Source organism: Sodiomyces alkalinus, assembly GCF_003711515.1.
Source record: "Sodiomyces alkalinus F11 unplaced genomic scaffold SODALscaffold_9, whole genome shotgun sequence".
NCBI lineage: Eukaryota > Fungi > Ascomycota > Sordariomycetes > Glomerellales > Plectosphaerellaceae > Sodiomyces > Sodiomyces alkalinus.
The window spans coordinates 868,210-886,885 of record NW_021167087.1 but is presented as its reverse complement, the minus strand read 5'-3'; the positions used below and the strand labels follow the sequence as shown (position 1 = coordinate 886,885).

Genomic DNA, 18,676 nt, shown 5'->3' with positions numbered 1-18,676 from the left:
CTGGACACCGTCTTCTATCTTGCATCTTGCATCTTGCACCGTGCTATCTTCCATCGAAAACATTATCACCAACACATATTTGAATACGCTACTCTATGCAACAGAAATCAACAAGCAACCAACAGACAACGCAGACAATACAGACAAGCAGATAATACAGACCGAGACGGACAGATGCCAACCTCCTCATCCCGACCATGGCATTCATGTTAATTGTTCCCTCTTCAACCCACCCACAACCACCCCCTCTCCTCACCCGCCAAACAGGATTAGCTCAAGACCTGGTCTTGAATTTTTCAATTCAATGTTAATTGAGAGATAGCCTTCTCATGCCCCTCGTGGTATCGTCCTCGTCGTCAATCTCTTCGACTTCGATTTCTGCGCCCTCCCGGTTGGATCTCACACGCCGGCAAAGATCCCACATGAGCCACTCATATTGTTCCACCTCCGGCAGTCGATCTGACCCGAAATGCATCGTGTCAAACGATATACGTCTGACATATTCATCTTATCATGGGGCGCCAAGTTCCAACGTCCCAGGGCGTTAGCAATGGGCCACGGGTGAAAGACGGCCAAGTTGTCAACCTTGAAAAGAACGCACCTGTAAACTCGTTTCGGAACACCCTCACCATCGTCTCGTCATTCCGTCGCCGTGGCACGAGGCTCAGCACCATAGCCGCCACCGGCAACGTCCACGCATCCCGCACTTCCCAAAAGCACTCTCGTGCCAACTCGATCGCCCTGCGGACCAACACCTCAGGTGTCTCCGTCGTGGGCATCTCTCCGCCGAACACCCCTCGGAGCTCCACTACCCTCTTAGCCCAGCGCGGGTCCCGATTCGTCATCTCCGGCCGGAAGGAAGCCAGTCCACAACCCATCAAGTCCCGCATCGTCGTCTGCGCACACTTACCGCGCACATACACATCTTGCACGCTTAGGTACTCGCCGAAGTAGAACTCGCCGTCCGATATCACCGTCCGCAGATCGTACATGTTCTGGAGACCGTCAGGGCCCTGGTCCGCGCTCCGGTACGCGTCCATCAGGTCCAGGTCGCGAAAGAACATGCCGCGTTCGAATTTGCTCGTGTCGACGATGAGCAGCCGAATGTCCGACAGGGGCGTGCCATGCACCTGATGCCGGTACAGCCCGTACACGACGGCGACCAAGAGCGAATTCGTCCACGACATGACGTAGCACTCGCCGCCGCACTTCCATCGCAGGTGGTTGTTCAACATCACCGCGGCCCGCTCTGGCAAGTTGTTGTGCGCGTACACGTTGTCGTTGCGAGCCAGCCTGCTTCCACTCGACACTGGCGATTTTACCCAGACCATGTCTGTCGTGCCGGGACTTCGCCGGTCACTGATGCGGAAAAGGTACCGCGGCGTTGCCATTTTCACCCGTCAGAGAGCTTTTATCGGTGGGAAGAGCCAAAGAGGCACACACTGTGTTGCTGTCGTACGTTTTGAGATTTTGAGATCGTCTCCGGGAATGCGTAGGAAAGATGGAGTATCCAGGATATTCATAATTCCCGTGCCGGCTTATTCGCTTGTCTGCTGGTCCGTTCTTATTTATACATACCCTCCTCCCCCACTCCCTCGACCATCTCAACTTCTCAACCTGAAAGTCTTGAAGTCACCAGGCTGCAAGGCGTTCCGACACCCCCATGTCCCATTCAGGTGTGCTGCTGCGAATTTACCAGATGACTCGCTTGCCGTACTTGAAGGATGCCATTTTGACCGGTGCGGCCCTTTGGCGACCCATTCCTGTGGCTGCGCAGCGCAGTCAAGGCGTCAGGCGAAACTTCAAACCCCCAACGTCCTCTTGTGCAGCTCGTCGTCAGCAGGTTCACCAATGAGAAGGACGCTTTTCAATCTCGTCTTGACACGCTTGCGCACTGCAGCGGTTAGAGGACGTCTTGGAAGCAAAAGCCTTGGGGGCCGTAGGTAAGTCCTGAACTCTGGTCAGGGGTACAATATACATCCAACATGTGCCTCCAATGAACCCCAACCCCTGAGAGGTCGCGGATGTTGCAACTTGAGTTACTTGACTGCGGCAGCTCATGCTGCTACACGACGACACAATGGCTTCACACATGCGGCAATGCAGTCTGGAAAATAGAAAAACAGACTTCTTCATTCTTGTTGTCCGTTTTCCCTTGTTATCTCATAAACGACTGACATTCATTTCATAGCCACGTTTGAGATTATGCACCTGGGTCGCCGACAAGGCAGACAAGTCCACAACTTTCCGGTTCCGTTCTTCCCCTTGTTTGGACTGCCACAGAAAAATAATCCTTAAATGTCGTTCTCCTTCTTGCGAATGTCATAGACGGCGATGGCCTCCTCGGCCGCCTTGACGCCAGACAAGACCATGGCGCTAGAAAATCATACAACGTCAGCTGAGAAGAAACACATTTTTCATGTTGTGAAACGATTCCAAACATACCCAAAGGTCGGGCCCATGCGGTTGGCACCGTCAACCTCGCTGAGTTCCATGCCACCAATGATCAGGCCCGGAACGATCTCACGAGTGCGCTTGACAATGGCGTCCTCGGCCGAGTTCATGTCGAGACCGCGCATGCCGCCGAGGCGCTCGATGGCCTGCATGCTCACAAGACGCTTAGCGCTGAAGGCACCGAAGGGACCGTCGTGGCCCGTGGTGCTGATGATGACGGGGGCGTTGATGGTGTTGGGGTCCATGCAGCTCTGGTCGTCGTGGTGCATGGAGACGAGGGTCCAGTTGGTGACGACACCGGCGACGCGGATGCCGAAGCCCTCGCCCTCCGCCTCGCCCTGGTCGTAGCGGCGGGTGATGAGGTCCTCGACGGCCGTGGCGTTGAAGAGCTTGACGTTGGGGAACGAGAGCACGCGCGACAGCAGGGTGGAGGTGAAGAGGGCAGCGTGCTTCACCACAACGAACGGGCTGGACTCGCCCTCGTCCTCGAAGGGGACGCCGAGGTCGGTCAGGAACTTGTCCGCGGGCTTGCGCATGACCATGGCGCTAAACAGCTGGCCACCCAGCCAGGCGCCGCCGCCGGGGGCCACGCCGGCCTCGATGAGGGCGATCTTGAGGTCGGGTCGCTGCTTGGCCAGCGAGTAGGCCGCGCTGAGGCCGCAGCTGCCGGCGCCGACGATCACCACGTCCGACTCGGCGTACTTGTCGAGGTCGGCGAAGTAGCGCCGCGTCATGGTGCGGGACACCTGCGACTCGCGGATCGGCTGGAAGGCGAACGACTCCCAGCTGTGGCCCTTGCCGACGTCGACGCGCTTGACGGCGCCGTCCTCGATGGGCGCTTCGGTCGTGGCTGCGGCTGCTGCACCCTTGTGGGGCAGGATGACGGGCTGAACGACCTGGGTAGCGGCGGGAGCCATTTTGTTGCTAGAGGTTTATGGGGTCTGGCTTGTAAAAGCTAGGTCGTGTTAGAGGTTAACACAACACACGAGGGAGTGGAAAGGAAGGGGGGGGGCTGGGGGGAGAGGGGCAGTGAGAGCATGATCCTTTCGCTGGTATTATCCAGATCAAGTTGAGGCCGTATAATCTCAGAACGGGATTGCATATGAAGCCCTGCTGAGAACCCTACATCTCCACCTCTGGCTCAGGAAAGCGAGGTGGGTGGATGGGGATCCGTCAGACAGGATGCAAAGAAAACCCGAACACCGGCTCATAGCTCATTACACACCCAGATATCGTAATACCTGACGATGAATTTGAAGACAACTTGAACAACAAGAGGTTCATGGCACGGAGCCATGCCCCTTTTGTGGATAACACCGGTACTTGGCCATGGCTCTTCTCGTGACTGCCACCGACTCTAGGAGTTGGCGGGCAGGGCAGAGAGAGTCGTACCGGGGTGGTTTCTGCGTCTCGGTGAGAGGTTCATGTTAGTTTCTTTGCCGTTTCATACAGAGGGGGGAGGGGAGACACGGGAGAACAGAGAACAGAGAACAGAGAACACGGAGAGAGGGGCGCGAAGGATGATACGAGAGGAAACAATGCAGGGAGTGATGCTTAGTCGTACGCAAGTATTTCAGCAGGTGAGAACCTGACACTTAGGTCAATCGTGTAAAGGGCGAGATGGATGGCTTGAGAGTGAAGAAGCAGGAGACGAAGAGGAGAAGAGGAGACCTCCCACCCAAGGGCCAAACCATGGACCCCTCCTTTATATTAACCCTTTCCTCCCTCTGTCCCCCGACGCATAACCCCTCACTTAGCGCCTTATTGCCTGACGCCTACTTTCGTATAACTCTTAGGTGATCACAAGAGATTGGCCTTCTTCACCCCGCTCAATGGCGTCACCAAATATCTCAAGTGTGTGCAAGTGTGGGGGTCAAGTGAGGGTTAAGAGACTAGAAGGATGGGATGAACTTGGCGATGATGGGTGGATGAACTTCATTGGGTGAGGGTTCTCTCTTGTGCTTCACAGAAACGGATAGTATTGGTCGTTTCATCCGTTTCGCGCGTTTTGTCCCGGAGTCTTCGGCGCCCGATGTCGTCGTAGGTCGCCGCAACCGGCTAGGTGGAGTCCGTGGGATTCCCGGCTCAGTCTCCGGTGCCGGAGCTTACTTAATCTGAAGGACCCCGCATTGTTGTCAGCCGACAGAAAGCGATTCGGATAAATATTCCACCGGAGACCCATGTTCTTGGTAGTGAGGTCCGAGACCACTTCTTCCATCTAATTACCATCTAATTACGGATCACCATCACTGTCAGGCCAAATCAGATTTCCATGGCAAAACTTAGACAGTCTAAATGCTGTGAGTACGCTTTATCGGTTCTGAATCTAAGTCGCTAACTGCCACTCATCCCTCCTGTAGCAGCTTGAAAAGCACAATGCACCATTCCGCTTAGACGGCTAAACCCGTCACCCGTCATTCCGAATTTGAAGGCATAGGCATGTCTCCGTTACACATTAACATTAAGTCTGTCAGGGGATCATGTTCGGATTGCTTTCCTTGGGCTTTCTCTGCAGGCCATTCCGTCAGCGGGTGCATACTCTCACATAGCTTGGCTGTGGGATAGGTCTGTGACTATCACTTGTCGCTTACCTGGAAGTTGATTACCATGGAGCTCATCCGGGCCTGACCACTGCGCCTGCAGTTTGGGGAGGACGGGTTTTGACGACGGTTCGCCGAGACAGGCCCCTGACATCCATACAGCCACTGGGGCCTTCCGCGATTCTCTCCCAGTCCCTACCTGAGGTTTGGGTGCCGGGATCGAGCCGATCGACGGGAGGTCAGGGTAGGGCAAGCCGATATCTTTCATGCACCACTCGAGGAGTTGGCACACGTCGTTGAACATGACATGGCTGTGTTCTTTCTCATCGACGACCATGTAGCGCCAAGCCCACGCCTTGTGGTCCTTGTTTCGTCTCCTGCCAAGCGCGTCCCTGCCGGCGGGCTCACCAATACGGGCGCAGTAGATGATCCAGCAGCTCGTGTTGCTCCTGGGGCCAGCACCGCTCTTCCATCCCACCCGCACCTGCCAGTCGCGCGGCAGCCCCGCCAAGTCGCGAATGGCGTCGCCGGGGCGCACGAGGTCACTCGCTCCGTCCACAGAAGTGCTCTCATTCAAGCCCTCCCAAAACTGGACGGTGCGTCCCAGCTTGTGGTCGAGAGGCATGCCCGCGCCGTCGAGGCTGTCTACCTCCCGCATAATATACTTGAACTCGAGCGGCAAGTGCACCTCCCCGGCACCACAGGCTGTCATGCCCTCACGGATGCCGGCGAGATAGCGATTGCGCCAGACGTTGCGGCTCTTCCTGTCCGCGTGGATTTTGACGCCGTCGAGGTTCGTGTACCTGGGTAGGCGGTCGTCCCAGTGTGTGACGAAGTCGAAAGGTCCCCGGAAAGCCAGCGGGAGGGGACCGACCTCCTAGGCGTTGCTGCTCAAGTCCGGGAGCTTTCTCATCTCGTCCGTTTGGGATTCCAGGCCGACGAGCCGGAACAAGTGCCGCATCCAGACTCGCTGCATGTTATTGTTGCCCAATCCCTCACCCGGGGGGAAGATTTCCGGGTCTTCCAGGGCTACGATGTACTCGACGTGCTCCCGAGAGACTCCCATCTCTGCCTCGCGACGGACTCGCTTGTTGTTTGCTGCGAGAATATTGCTGCGGTACGCTTTGAGGGCTTTGAGAACCTTGGCTTTTCCGGGCTTGCGAAATGTCTCAACCCTCCGGTAGTACGTCGGCTTTAGTCTCTCGATGATCTGACTGGCGAGATGCACGGTTTGGTTGAACATCCTCTTGGCCAGGTTGGGCTTCTTTTTCTCGATTTGAGACATGGTTGGGAAGTGCAAAAAACGATGCGATGGGGAAGCAGATGAAGAGCGAGTAGAATGCAGTGCCCGTTACGATACTCAGAAGTAGTGATGGCAATGAATAGCGATGACGAGCTGGATTCGATGGGGAGTGCGAGAGAACCTGGAGATGAAAGTGACGGAGGGAAAAGAGCAGAGCAGAATATCGTATAAATGGAGCGAGGTTTGGGTTGGCTCACCACAGGCCGGCCAATTTACTTTCTGGCAGTCTTTCCTTCTCTCGGATAGCTTCTGGGAAAAGGCGTACTCTGTTTCTCTAACTCTCTCCATCTGCCACCCATCTCGCTTTCCGAAGTATATTTGCAGTTTACTTTCTGGCACCCCGAGGGCGAAATGACAGCTACGCCTTAACGGGGAGGAAGAGAAGGAAGGAGGAAAGCGCCGCAAGCCACACGAAGAATACAATGTGACTATGCGAGGCAGCCAACCAGCTTTCTCAACGACGGCCCCATCGTATCGTTCCTGTGTTGGCAGCTGCCCGTTCCCTTCATCACCAAGTCGGGAACGAATTTGTATAACCGGGGAAGAGGCCACGAGTGATCAGGAAACGAGTATTGCTTCCTGAATTCTGCGAGTAGATGAAGTTGAGCTTGGAGTACTTTCGACTATGCGTCTATGACTCTGCACAGTAACAAGAGGTGATCCCAACCAGAATGGGCAGAGTATGGACAATAGTCACAAAGACGTATAACGCTTGCAACGACTCAGACATCTCAACTCAGAGCACCGAGAAGCCAAGAGAGCACACCTCGGACGGCACCAACGACTCTCTGAGGCCGCTTCCACCACAAAACAGCGACGGCGACAACAAAGGGACTGCACACCAGCGCTTCGAAAACCGACACCAGGATCTTCCCCTGGCGATCGCTCTTAGCGACGACTTCGGAGTACCGCTCGTTGCCGAAGCTGACGCGGGAGTACTTGGTCTGCCAGCCCAGGCGGGGCACGTGGACGGACATGAGCTCCTCGAGCCACTTGCGCAGGCGGTAGCGGCGGGAGAGCACGGAGGCGCGCATCTCGACGTAGTTTTGCAGCGCGAGGTCGTTGATGGCGTGGGCGTCGGGGACGCGGACGGTGGTGTACTCGGCTAGGGCGACTTGGCGGTGGAACGCGGCGGCGGTCTTTGTCGTCGTTGTCGTTGTCGTTGCGGTTGCGGTTGCGGTTGCGGTTGCGGTTGCGGTTGCGGTTGCGGTTGCGGTTGCGGTTGCGGTGTCGGCGTCTACCTCGGTGGTTGTGGGGTGGTTGTCCTCCCGGGCGGCGTGCTTGTCGAGAATGGAGAAGAGGACGCGGACGTCTTCCAGCCCGGCGTTCATGCCTTGGCCGTAAAAGGGGACCATGGCGTGGGCGGCGTCGCCTACGATGACGACGGAGGACCCGTAGTGGTAGGGTTGGCACTTGATGCTGATGAGGGGGAGGTGGGGGTTCTTGTTGAAAGAGGCGATGAGATCCTCGGGCGGGATGAGGTCGGTCACGCCGGGGAAGTGTTTGTCGAAGAAGGCGGGGAGGGCGGAGGGGTCTCGCTCGAGGGTAGCCACTTGGTCGCTGGGGAGGAAGAGAGTACATGTGAACGAACCGTCCTGGACATTCGCGTCAGTTGAAGGAACCTTCTTGGTTCGGGATGGGAGGGAGAGCGAGAGCGAGAGCGAGAGCGAGAGGAGGGGCGGAGGAAAACAAGGCAAATTCGGTCCTCACCTCGCTAGGGATGGCGATAAACATGAAATCCTTTCCAGGCCAGATGTGAAGGTGGTTCGGAGATATCCTATACTTGGACATGCCGTCATCTGACCCCTGGTCTTCCACCGGCTTGATCTGAAACTCGCACCATAATGTGTCGATGTAGTCTTGACGGTAGTTCATCTGGACGAACTTCATGATATGGTATCTGACGGCAGAGTGGGCGCCATCAGCCCCGATCATGAGATCGAAATCGATTTCAATCTCCCTGGCTCGTCCCGTGGCCGTCTCCGAGGACATCATCTCGAACCACGCCTTGCGACGCTTGAAATCGGCGCCGGTCAGTTTGTGGTTGAAGAACAACTGGACGTTGGGCATATGGTCGAGGATGTCGAGCAGCCGCTTGTTGAGGTCGGCCCTGTCGACGGCGAGGATGGCCTGGAGGCCCAGGGATGAGTTAGTGCGGGGGTCCAAGGAACGAAGGGAGGATGGATCATGGCCAGGACAGTAGTATTACCCGTCCGTGAATGTCATAGTCCTGGGAAGCTTCATAGAGGCTACCGTCGGGCGACTTCCCATGGATCATGCGCCCGCGCATGGGGATAGTGGGCTTGAGGACATGCTCGACGAGCTTCGGCTGGCCGGCATGACGCAAAGCATTGATCCCGCGCTCTGAGAGGGCCAAATTGATGGACCGCGTGAAGTTGAGCAGGGATGTTGACGGGTCTCGCAGATCTATTGGATCACATATTAGCTCCTACGGGACAATCTGAGGCAAAGCATCGAAGCATCTCACTTACCGGACCTCAGCTCATATATCTCGACATCGTGACCACGCTGAGCGGCATAAAGCGCTGCCAGCGAGCCCACAGGACCAGCGCCAACAATAACAATCTTTTCTTTGACGGTCATTGGCGAAGCTCGCCTCTAATGGTTATCGAAGAGGGGAGGATGAAATGGAAATCGAAGAGCTGAGGTTTCAGTCTCTCTGAGAACCTCAACATGTTACTCGTCCGTCTCGGGTTTCGGAACTTCGGGTCTCGATTCATTTCTCGACCGATGTCGCACGACACTCCGGGCAAGGGTACGTACAATATAATTACCTCACGTTTGCGCCGGCTAATTTGCGGCAAAAGATCCCCAAGGATTCAGGGTTCTCTTTCGACGCCCTGAAATTTCCGTGATGACTAAGGTGGGGAGCATTGCTTGGGCTGCAGGGTGGGGCCACAGTGGGACCAACGCTTATCGGTGAACTGATTAGCAACGGTCTCGCGAAATCCTTCCCCCTCCAGGCCTGTATCGCCAGTCGAATTTGTAACCCTCCGCCTCCAAGTGAAGTATGAGCCAGCCTTTACCCTGGCGGACGCCTCGGTTCCACTTGCTAACGTCAATAGGGCGCGCATATGTTTTTTCTATACCTACTTGCCTGGACCTGACCTGTGTTGGCTTTATCGCTCCATTGTCCGGCCCGTCACAGTCTGTCGCTGATCTTCGAATGTCGATTCTTACCTTCGCGCATCCCACCGTCTAGAACCCCGTCTACAACCTCCTGTGCTACCTTATTTTACGATTTTCATCATGACTTCAGAACCTCCTGCGAAGCGCAAGTGTTTAGGGGAAGACTGCCCGAACGACGCAGGCTCTCTACAATGCCCTACATGCCTGAAGACTGGCATCAAGGACAGTTTCTTCTGCTCACAAGAGTGCTTTAAGAAGAACTGGGTAAGCCAACCTCGGCCTAGCCCTCGTGCGCCCAAGACATGGGAGCTTTTCTCCGGTTCCTTAAGCGCGTTGAGAATAGTCTGTCTGACTGCTGACCATGGCTCCTGCGTATCATCTATAGGCAACCCACAAGAGCATACACAAGACTGAGAAAAGTATTTTCCACCATCTCCTCCCTCCAAAAGTAGTCTCTAAACCTGATCCAGAGACCGGCACCTTCAACCCGTTCCCGACCTACCCCTTTACCGGCGCCCTGCGACCCTTCTACCCGCTCTCCCCGAAGCGCACCGTTCCCAAGAGCATCCCGCACCCCGATTGGTCCGAAGATGGCGTCCCCAAATACAACCGGACCCTCTTGAACCGGAACAAGGTGGAAATACTGGATGCCAAGGGAATCGCCGGCATGCGAAAGGTGTGCCAACTGGCGCGAGAGGTGCTGGACATCGCCGCCGCCGCCGTCCAACCGGGCGTCACGACCGACTACATCGACGAGATTGTCCACAAGGCCTGTCTAGAGCGCAACGTATGTGTTTGTTTCCTGCGTGGGCAGTGAGCAGTTTTCGCTGGGGGACATTGTATATCCACCCCTCCCGGTCGTGCTCGCTAACCACTTTTCTCCTTCTCCTCTCCGATGCAGGCATACCCTTCCCCGCTCAACTACAACCACTTCCCCAAGTCCGTCTGCACGTCGGTGAACGAGGTTATCTGCCACGGCATCCCCGACCAGCGCGTGCTGCAGGACGGCGACATCCTCAACGTCGACGTCACCCTATACTACGGAGGCTACCACGGCGATCTCAACGAGACGTACTACGTCGGCGACAAGGCCAAGGCGGACCCGGGCTCGGTCCGGGTGGTGGAGGCGGCGCGCGAATGCCTCGACCTCGCGATCCAGGCGGTCAAGCCCGGCACGCTGATCCGCGAGTTCGGCAACATCATCGAGAAGCACGCCAAGACCAAGGACTGCAGCGTCATCCGGACGTACTGCGGCCACGGCATCAACAGGCTGTTCCACTGCCCGCCCAACGTGCCGCACTACGCCAAGAACAAGGCCGTCGGCGAGTGCAGGCCGGGCATGACGTTTACCATCGAGCCCATGGTTGCGCTCGGCAAGTATCGGGATGTTACCTGGCCTGATAACTGGACCAGCACTACCATTGACGGGAAACGGACGGCGCAGTTTGGTGGGTTTTCTATTTTTTTTTTCTTCCTTTTTTCTCTTTTTCTCTTTTTTTTCATTATCACTCATCTGTGCATGAGAGACTGACTTGTGCCCGACCCACAGAGCACACGCTGCTGGTGACCGAAGATGGTGTCGAAGTTCTAACGGCCCGGAAGCCGGACTCGCCCGGTGGTCCGGTGCCCATGCCCGACGCTGCGGCCGCTAACGGCGCTTAGATCATAAAGCAATAAATGAATGGTATGTTTCAAGTAGGATACCTCAGGACAGAAAGTAGCAATGCATGCCCCAGCTGGAATATCCCAGCTGCATCCGACGTCCACAAACCTAAAGACTCATCATTGATCCTCGCTGAACAGGCCTCTGGCCGTACTTGTTAAGTTCCCTCGTTCTCTCTCTACCGACCGACCATATGACAACCCTCGGCTTGGAATTGTTTGATATTGTTTGATATCATATCGTACTCCGTAGGATAAGAATGTGTCCCTGTCCCAGATCGATCTGCAGGTACATACAAAGTATCCGTATTACTCCCAATGTACCAGCCACCCGTTGTGCAGAGCGGCGTTGTCCCAACGGCGGTCCTAGCGCCCCGAGATTGCAAAGTTCCATCCAGAGTGGTTGGGTTGACGCGTTCCTCGCCACAAGAGAGAGGGGCTAGGGCTGGCTGTGATTAGCTCCCGCGCGATTAAATTTCGTTGACATTGCTTATCTGCTTATCTCACTGGCTTGCCTGTGCGTCGCACTGCACTGAGAGAAAGCTTGTCACTGTTGTCACTTTCCGGGTCACTCTCCTGCAACCCGACCGAGTCCGACCGAGAAAGCGAGAAAGCGAGAAAGCGAGAAAGGGAGTCCACCACAAAGTCTTTCCATTTCATCATCATCACACTCGCCAACCCTGCCTCCGCTTTCGCCCCCAACATTTGCTTTGCATCCCTTTGGTGTTTGTGCTTCTTTTTTCAGCATCCACCACAACTCGTCTTTCCCAGTCAGCTGTACTTTCGTACATTTGTAACAATTTACGATTTCTCCTTCCCCGTCTCGTCTATCCACCATTTCGAGCAGCCGAAACGAAACCATCGCGCTGCGAACGTCCTTAATTCCGAGCTCACCGAATCTTTGAAATTCCGAACCCCTTGGGTTCCTCAGCTCTCCCACCACCTCCAGTCGAAATCAGCACAGAATAGAACAAACACTTTTGTCAAGATGTCCGGTGAAGCGTGGTTATACCTCTTCGCGGTGTTGATCAACGCGGTCAATCTGTTCCTTCAGGTCTTCTTTACTATTATGTACAGCGACTTGGAATGGTATGTTGTCGCCCTGGGAAGAATCGAGATGACTTCGCCGTCGGAACTGCGCACTCGATGCCGTTCCTGCAGGCTTCGTCGTCTTCCTCTGCGTTCCAGAATGGCTAACATATCCTTCCCCTCTCTGCAGCGACTACATCAACCCCATCGACCTCTGCAACCGACTCAACACCTACATCATCCCTGAAGCCGCCGTCCATGCCTTCCTCACCTTCATGTTTCTCATCAACGGATACTGGGTGCCTCTGATTCTCAATTTGCCCCTTCTCGCATACAATGCCAAGAAGTATGCGCCGCCCCTCTACATTTTCTTTCTGTTCCCTCCCACCGACTCCGCTGGGGCAGCATCTCAGCTGCGAGGACAAGTCAAAGCTGACCGAAATCTTAGGATCATCGACAACACCCACCTGCTGGACGCCACCGAGATCTTCAGAAAGCTCAATGTCCATAAAAAGGTACACCGAACCTGAACTGGATTCGCGCCCCCCCACACTCCTTAGCAAGCCAGCGCCTGGAAAACTAATATGCGGCACACAGGAGTCCTTTGTCAAGCTCGGTCTCCACCTGCTTTTCTTTTTCTTCTATCTGTACAGCATGATCGTGGCCCTCATCCGCGACGATACCAAATAAGCGCCCCCTTTTTTGGTTCGACAAAACCCCTGCTCGCGAACCACACCAGCGTTCTGGCGTTCCACGGGGCCAGGAATTGGCGCCGGGTCCGACGACGACGACGCGACAAATGCCAAACAACGTGGTCTTTTCTGTTTTCCCGCTGGATGCAACTTGGGAGGCTTGCTTTCTTTTTTTGAGGGCACGGGGGAAGGGACAACGAGCAAGAATCGGGGCTAGACTTTTCTTCCTACTTTGGGTTTGGGTCATGATACCAGATTGTGGAGGGGTTTGGGAGTGATACGTGCACGAACGGGGTACATGGTGGAATAGCGGCGGTTGACGGACACTTTTGTGTGTTCGTGAGGACGAAGTGCGACGGGATACCATTCTTTTCGTTTTTTTGTTTTCTCATCGGCCGGCCAGCAGGTGTCGAAGGTGTTTCTGGGCTTCGAAGAATGCGCACCACACGACCGCACGAACAACAGCCATAGTGTATTGTTTACGTGGAGGACGGTAATGACGCGAAGATCTGTGCCTTGATTGTACTCTGCTTTTGCTTAATTTTGGGGGGACGGGCCGTTAGAGTCAAGGGTATGCTACCTATGCCTCCGTTTTTTCTTCTTCCCGGGAGGTTGAAGCTTCAGGGCGGTGGTAGCGGTTAATCAAGTAATGAATGACATCTACGCAAGTCGAGTTCTCTACCAATATGTGCGAATAGGAGCCTTCTAACTAGTCGGCGGACGATCGGAGTTATAATCGCTCTATTTCTCCATAGTATTTCAAGCTGTTTCAATGTCGAGCTGCCAGGGTCTTTGATGGCATCGCGAGGTAGATCACGTGACATAATGCTTTGCTAGGTACGTCACTTTTTCTCGTGTTTGCTTGCGACGAACCTTGAGAAACGCGACGGGAATAAAAAAAAAAGAGACACCCACCCGCTCAACACAATAACACCATCAACACCTAAGCATTCGACTCCTGCTCCAGCTTTCCTCGTCGATTTAGCCCGAAATGTCAGGCTTGAAGGAGTACCCGCCAAACATGGCGCCGCAGGATGCGCTCATCGTGCGGCGAGAGACACCACGAGACCACGCCGTCGTCCCCTACTCGGGCGAGGACCTCGCTCGCGCCAAGTTCGGCCCCGTAAACCCGTTCAAGGACGAGACGACCGGTGTGAAACGGAAAAACGTCCCGACGGGTTTCGCCGAGGAGACCTACGTGTCGGAGCACACCTTCCGAGCCAAACACCGAGCCATCGAGCGCAAGGGAGGGCCCGAAAGAGAGTACCAGGGCGGCGCGGCCGTGAAAGAGGAAGCCGCACGGATACGAGCGGCCAGGGAGAGGAAGGGCGACGCGACGGTCGTCGAGGGGGACGGCGCGTACGTGGGGCCGTGGGCGCGGTACCGGCAGGAGGAATACGAGGTGGTAGGCGAGGGGGAGCAACTGGCGAGCGACGAGGAGTACGTCGAGGTCACAGACGAGGACGAGGACGACGTGGTAGAGAGCGGCACGGTAGTCCGGGCGCCAGAAACGGCACTCGCACGGCGGAAGGAGGTCGAGGAGCTGGGAGAGGAGACGACGACGTTCCACGGGGCCGAGGAGCGGGACTACCAGGGGCGAACATACATGCACGTGCCGCAGAACCTGGACGTGGACCTGCGCAAGGAGGTGGGCAACGTCACCAACTACATCCCGAAGAAGCAGATCCACGGGTGGAAGGACCACAAGGGAGCCGTCACGGGGACGCGGTTCTTCCCCGGGTCGGGCCACCTGCTGCTCTCGGCGTCGGCCGACGCGACGGTCAAGATCTGGGACGTGTACCACCAGAGGGAGCTGCTGCGGACGTACTCGGGCCACAACAAGGCGGTGTCGGACATCACGTTCAATCTCGACGGGACGCGGTTCTTGTCGGCGAGCTTCGATCGGCAGATCAAGCTGTGGGATACCGAGACGGGGAAGTGCATCTCGCGCTTCTCGACGGGGAAGACGCCGCATGTGGTGCGGTTCAACCCGACGGTAGAGCACGCGCACGAGTTTGTGGCGGGTATGTCGGACAAGAAGATTATTCAGTGGGATACGAGGGCGGGCAACGAAATTGTGCAAGATTACGGTATGTTTCCCTCTCTCTCTCTCCAAGGGTCCGGTAGCTGACACTCGTTCCCTCAGACCACCACCTCGCGGCCATCAACACCATCACATTCGTCGACCAAGGCCGCCGCTTCATGACCACGTCGGACGACAAGTCGCTGCGGGCGTGGGACTACAACATCCCGGTCCCGATCAAGTACATCGCCGAGCCGTACATGTACCCGATGACGCGGTCGGCGCTGCACCCCAACGGCAAGTACGTGGCGTACCAGAGCTCGGACAACCAGGTGGTCGTGTACGGCGCCACGGACAAGTTCCGGCAGAACCGCAAGAAGTCGTACCGCGGGCACAACAACGCCGGGACGGCCATCGACGTCGCCATCAGCCCGGACGGCCAGTTCCTCGCCTCGGGCGACACCCTGGGGTACATCTGCTTCTGGGACTGGAAGACGTGCAAGATGTACCACAAGCTCAAGGCCGGCGACCAGGCCATTACGTGCCTCGAGTGGCATCCGCAGGAGACGAGCAAGTTTGTTTCCGCGGGCATGGACGGGCAGATTCGGTATTGGGATTGAGAAGACGAAGAAAGGGGGAAATCAAGAAAGAAAAACACGGGTTCGGTCGGGTTTGAGGGCTGGGAATTGGTGCATCGTTGCGGGCGTTGGGTGGCGTTCTTTCTTTTTTTTTAATTCTTTTTGTTTTTTTTACCTTGTATTTTTTCCCCTTTCAATTTTGTTCCCAGACCCCTTCGTGGAGCAAGGAATACCTACCTGTACAATGGATATAACGGATTATATATGCCCAGAATCAAGCTGTCTCCAAGTCAGTCTTGGACTTGACCGGCTTGAACACCATCAAATCTAGCAGCGAGTAAGCAATCTCGGCGGCAGCAAGGACGGTAATCTCGCCATTGGTATCGTACGCCGGAGCGACCTCGACAACATCTGCTCCGACAACGGGGAGGCCTTCGAGGCCTTCCAGGATGGTCAAGAACTCTCTGGTCGACCAGCCTCCTGGCTCGGCCGTGCCCGTCCCTGCGTGTCATGTCAATTCTTGCGATGGTGTCATGCCGGGTGATGCAAAGGCGAGTATAATGGCGATATGGCGATACACACCTGGGGCAAAGGCAGGGTCTAGGACATCAATGTCCACGCTGATGTAGACGTTTGTGTCGCCGACGCGGTCCTTGATTTTCGATATGACGCCGTCTGTGCCGAGTCTGTCGAGGTCTCGAGCTGTCATCATGTCGAAACCGCAGCGAACATCATTCTTGATGTCGCTTTTCCGAGCAGTGGCTCGAATACCGGCGTGGATGGACGAATCTAAGATTAAGTTCTATGGACAGACCCTCGTTAGCAGGTCAAGCTGGGGGTTGAAAGGTCGGATAAGGGGTCGTCGGTTTACCTCTTCATGGGCGATGTGAAGGAATGTCCCGTGATTCAGGGCTCTGAGTCGCGGTTAGTACCGAAAATGATAGAAGAAAAGAAGGGGGAAAAAAGAGGAAAAAAAGGGGGGGTTGTCCCTGAAGTCAAAACTCACGCATAGTCGGAGATGTCACCACCTATTCGCAAGTCAGAAACACAAACACTGGCCAACGTAAATCTATGGGTAATTGCAACATACCGAGAACAGAAGGATCCCAGGTATCTGAGGTGTATGGTGAGTTCACCCTCTGGGTACAGCAAAGCGGCACGTCGTAGGGTCGTAGGGTCAATAGAGTCACTCACCGATGTGGCTATCAAAGTGTATGACAGACACCGGGCCCCATTTCTCATACGTTGACCGTAAAGCTGAAAGGGTGGTTGTGTGGTCCCCTCCCAAGGTAAGGATGCGCGGGGTCTGCGAGACAGAAGAGTTGGCGGCGGGCCGAGTAGCTACGACCTTTTGAGGTTGCTTGTCAGTCATTACGAGGATATTCTGAAGCCAGGTGTTCGTTTCTGGAAGCATGGACTGACTCTATGCGCCTTGTCCAGACGCTGAAGGGCGACTCGGCTATCGAGCCAAGTCAGATGGGCGTCGCCACAGTCGACAATCGTGGCCCATTCATTGAATGGAGTGCGTCCTGCTCTACACAATCAGATGACGGGAACGTGAGGCGGCGAAAAGAAGTCGCCGACTCACCTGTGTAGATGCTCGTCTCCGGGCCCTTCCTCTGGCTCCCTATGCGAATTCCGGAGGGACCATAGCGGGCCCCAGGTCTGCCGGTGGTTGTCTGTTGAGATGGCAAGGGCGGCGTGATATGTCAGAGATGTTTGGGTCCAAAGAACAGGGACAAGGAGGCGGGGGGAGGAGTAGACAAATAGGACTTACGGTGTCATGAGGGGCGCCAATGACGGCAATGTCGTAGGGACGCCCCTCCGACTCGCGGTCTGAGAAGCAGTTGACGTAAGGGAGGTTGGCAAAGGTCCGTATGCCAAAGTAGTAGCCGCTGTCGATGAAGTCCATGTCATCGCCTGGGTGAGGGGAGCCGGTGTAGTGTAGTGGCACCTGGGCATAGTCCCCTGCCCCTGCCCCTGCCCCTGCCCACACGGGCTGGAGGAGGAGGAAGACGAAGAAGCTGGAATGAAGCATCTGAAGGCTGAAGCACCTTGTAAAGCTAGCTCCGATACTGACCCTGGGAATGCTACTGGGGCTTGTTGACCTGACGACGAGTCGACGACACCGAGGGATACCGAATCCTACACCGAACGGCAGTTGGCGGTCAAGGGCGGGAGGTATCTCGGGCGTGGGATCATGGATGAATCAGCCACGGCCCACTACAACGGTACAAGTTACAACGTACTGAGCCGCCACTACCCTATTGTGCCTGTGCCACTATGTAATTATAACACGATCTAGGTGCTTCGGACAGTCGGACATATTAGCACTTGTACAACACACACTGCTTCGTTTCTTGCGGAGTACATTTCCGTCTCAACGGAGACGTTTTCCGGGGAAGGCCTGCGTAGACGTTTCCCAGACGCGAGTCATGTGATAACTCAAGATAACCTAAATTTCCAGGCTCCATGACTCGTGGGTTGTGGGCTTGTGTGGAGGTGGAGTGGAGCCCATTGGTTTGGGGAAATTCTTATGTAATCTGGTTCTCTTTTACCGAAGAGCCACGGCCACTTCGGTAAAAATCAACCGGTTCCCTCAAAACCCACCATCTCCCCAGTCTCGTTTTGCCCGTCAGTCATACAACACGCCCAGTCACAGGCACGATTTGGTGGGTTCTGTCCTGGTCAGGCGGGGGCCCTAGCTGCCCTACAAGTTTCTTCCCTCCACAGCCCACAGCCCACAGCCCACAGTCATTAGCCCACTCACCTTATCTCGTTCGAGTTGAAGCTCACCAGATTCACATCTTCAGATCTCGGACATTAGATCAGGGGCCGTCAACCGTGGACGACGCAGCTCGCCGATGAAATGCCAGACGAAATAGTGGCGTTTCCTTGGCCTTGAAGCAAAGGCTTTGGTGAAGAGGACAAGACAACAATCGCCCAGTTTCTGAATCGTGTGAAAGCCTCAGATCCTATCGACTGATGAGGGCACAGAGAGCATGGATGGTCCCATCTCCGGCGAGGGTTGAATATCTATGTATAAACAATTCGCCATTCTCAGCTGGATCCAGATTCCCGGGCCCCTCCGAGTCACGCCGAGTCCCGCCGTCCGAGTCCGGACCCGATGACACCAGACCCTGGGGGCTGGGGCATGCAGGCTTGTTCTACACTAATTTAACATGCCCTGAAGATTCCTCTGGAGCCATCTCGAGGACCTGATCTCCAACTTTTGCCCCCCCCCC

General features: G+C 55.7%; 8 protein-coding genes across 8 annotated transcripts; 3 read left to right on the top strand and 5 right to left on the bottom strand.

Moving 5' to 3' along the window:
• Positions 1–412: 412 nt before the first annotated feature.
• SODALDRAFT_218193 (hypothetical protein) lies at positions 413–1,618 on the bottom strand. Its single transcript, XM_028607314.1, has one exon. The coding sequence runs from the start codon at positions 1,389–1,391 to the stop codon at positions 504–506; it is 888 nt and encodes a 295-aa protein (XP_028464175.1). The 5' UTR covers positions 1,392–1,618; the 3' UTR covers positions 413–503.
• A 676-nt stretch (positions 1,619–2,294) lies between these two features.
• Positions 2,295–3,371, bottom strand: SODALDRAFT_282582 (STI35 protein; the record flags this gene model as incomplete). The annotated part of the gene is made up of 2 exons (XM_028608346.1): positions 2,295–2,376; positions 2,446–3,371. The coding sequence occupies 2 exons, from the start codon at positions 3,369–3,371 to the stop codon at positions 2,295–2,297; spliced, it is 1,008 nt and encodes a 335-aa protein (XP_028464174.1).
• A 1,399-nt stretch (positions 3,372–4,770) lies between these two features.
• On the bottom strand, positions 4,771–5,788 carry SODALDRAFT_218045 (hypothetical protein). The gene is made up of 2 exons (XM_028607313.1): positions 5,046–5,788; positions 4,771–4,963 (listed from the first exon to the last, which is right to left on the bottom strand). The coding sequence occupies exons 1-2, from the start codon at positions 5,704–5,706 to the stop codon at positions 4,869–4,871; spliced, it is 756 nt and encodes a 251-aa protein (XP_028464173.1). The 5' UTR covers positions 5,707–5,788; the 3' UTR covers positions 4,771–4,868.
• Positions 5,789–7,028: 1,240 nt separating this feature from the next.
• SODALDRAFT_325715 (kynurenine 3-monooxygenase) lies at positions 7,029–8,901 on the bottom strand (the record flags this gene model as incomplete). The annotated part of the gene is made up of 4 exons (XM_028610006.1): positions 7,029–7,892; positions 8,008–8,427; positions 8,507–8,724; positions 8,790–8,901. 4 exons carry the CDS (start codon positions 8,899–8,901, stop codon positions 7,029–7,031), a joined length of 1,614 nt encoding a protein of 537 aa, XP_028464172.1.
• A 388-nt stretch (positions 8,902–9,289) lies between these two features.
• Positions 9,290–11,082, top strand: SODALDRAFT_299196 (methionine aminopeptidase; the record flags this gene model as incomplete). The annotated part of the gene is made up of 5 exons (XM_028608866.1): positions 9,290–9,326; positions 9,384–9,711; positions 9,833–10,234; positions 10,349–10,895; positions 10,997–11,082. Coding segments are annotated over exons 2-5 (1,179 nt in total), but the record flags the coding sequence as incomplete, so codon positions are not given.
• A 1,015-nt stretch (positions 11,083–12,097) lies between these two features.
• On the top strand, positions 12,098–12,828 carry SODALDRAFT_325713 (cornichon; the record flags this gene model as incomplete). The annotated part of the gene is made up of 3 exons (XM_028610005.1): positions 12,098–12,198; positions 12,329–12,653; positions 12,736–12,828. The coding sequence occupies 3 exons, from the start codon at positions 12,098–12,100 to the stop codon at positions 12,826–12,828; spliced, it is 519 nt and encodes a 172-aa protein (XP_028464170.1).
• Positions 12,829–13,821: 993 nt separating this feature from the next.
• On the top strand, positions 13,822–15,473 carry SODALDRAFT_341274 (pre-mRNA-processing factor 17; the record flags this gene model as incomplete). The annotated part of the gene is made up of 2 exons (XM_028613028.1): positions 13,822–14,920; positions 14,977–15,473. The coding sequence occupies 2 exons, from the start codon at positions 13,822–13,824 to the stop codon at positions 15,471–15,473; spliced, it is 1,596 nt and encodes a 531-aa protein (XP_028464169.1).
• Positions 15,474–15,698: 225 nt separating this feature from the next.
• On the bottom strand, positions 15,699–17,556 carry SODALDRAFT_335468 (proclavaminate amidinohydrolase). The gene is made up of 9 exons (XM_028612464.1): positions 17,209–17,556; positions 17,020–17,110; positions 16,854–16,960; positions 16,626–16,779; positions 16,522–16,545; positions 16,438–16,459; positions 16,303–16,345; positions 16,014–16,233; positions 15,699–15,932 (listed from the first exon to the last, which is right to left on the bottom strand). Exons 1-9 carry the CDS (start codon positions 17,467–17,469, stop codon positions 15,706–15,708), a joined length of 1,149 nt encoding a protein of 382 aa, XP_028464168.1. The 5' UTR covers positions 17,470–17,556; the 3' UTR covers positions 15,699–15,705.
• Between the last annotated feature and the right edge of the window lie 1,120 nt (positions 17,557–18,676).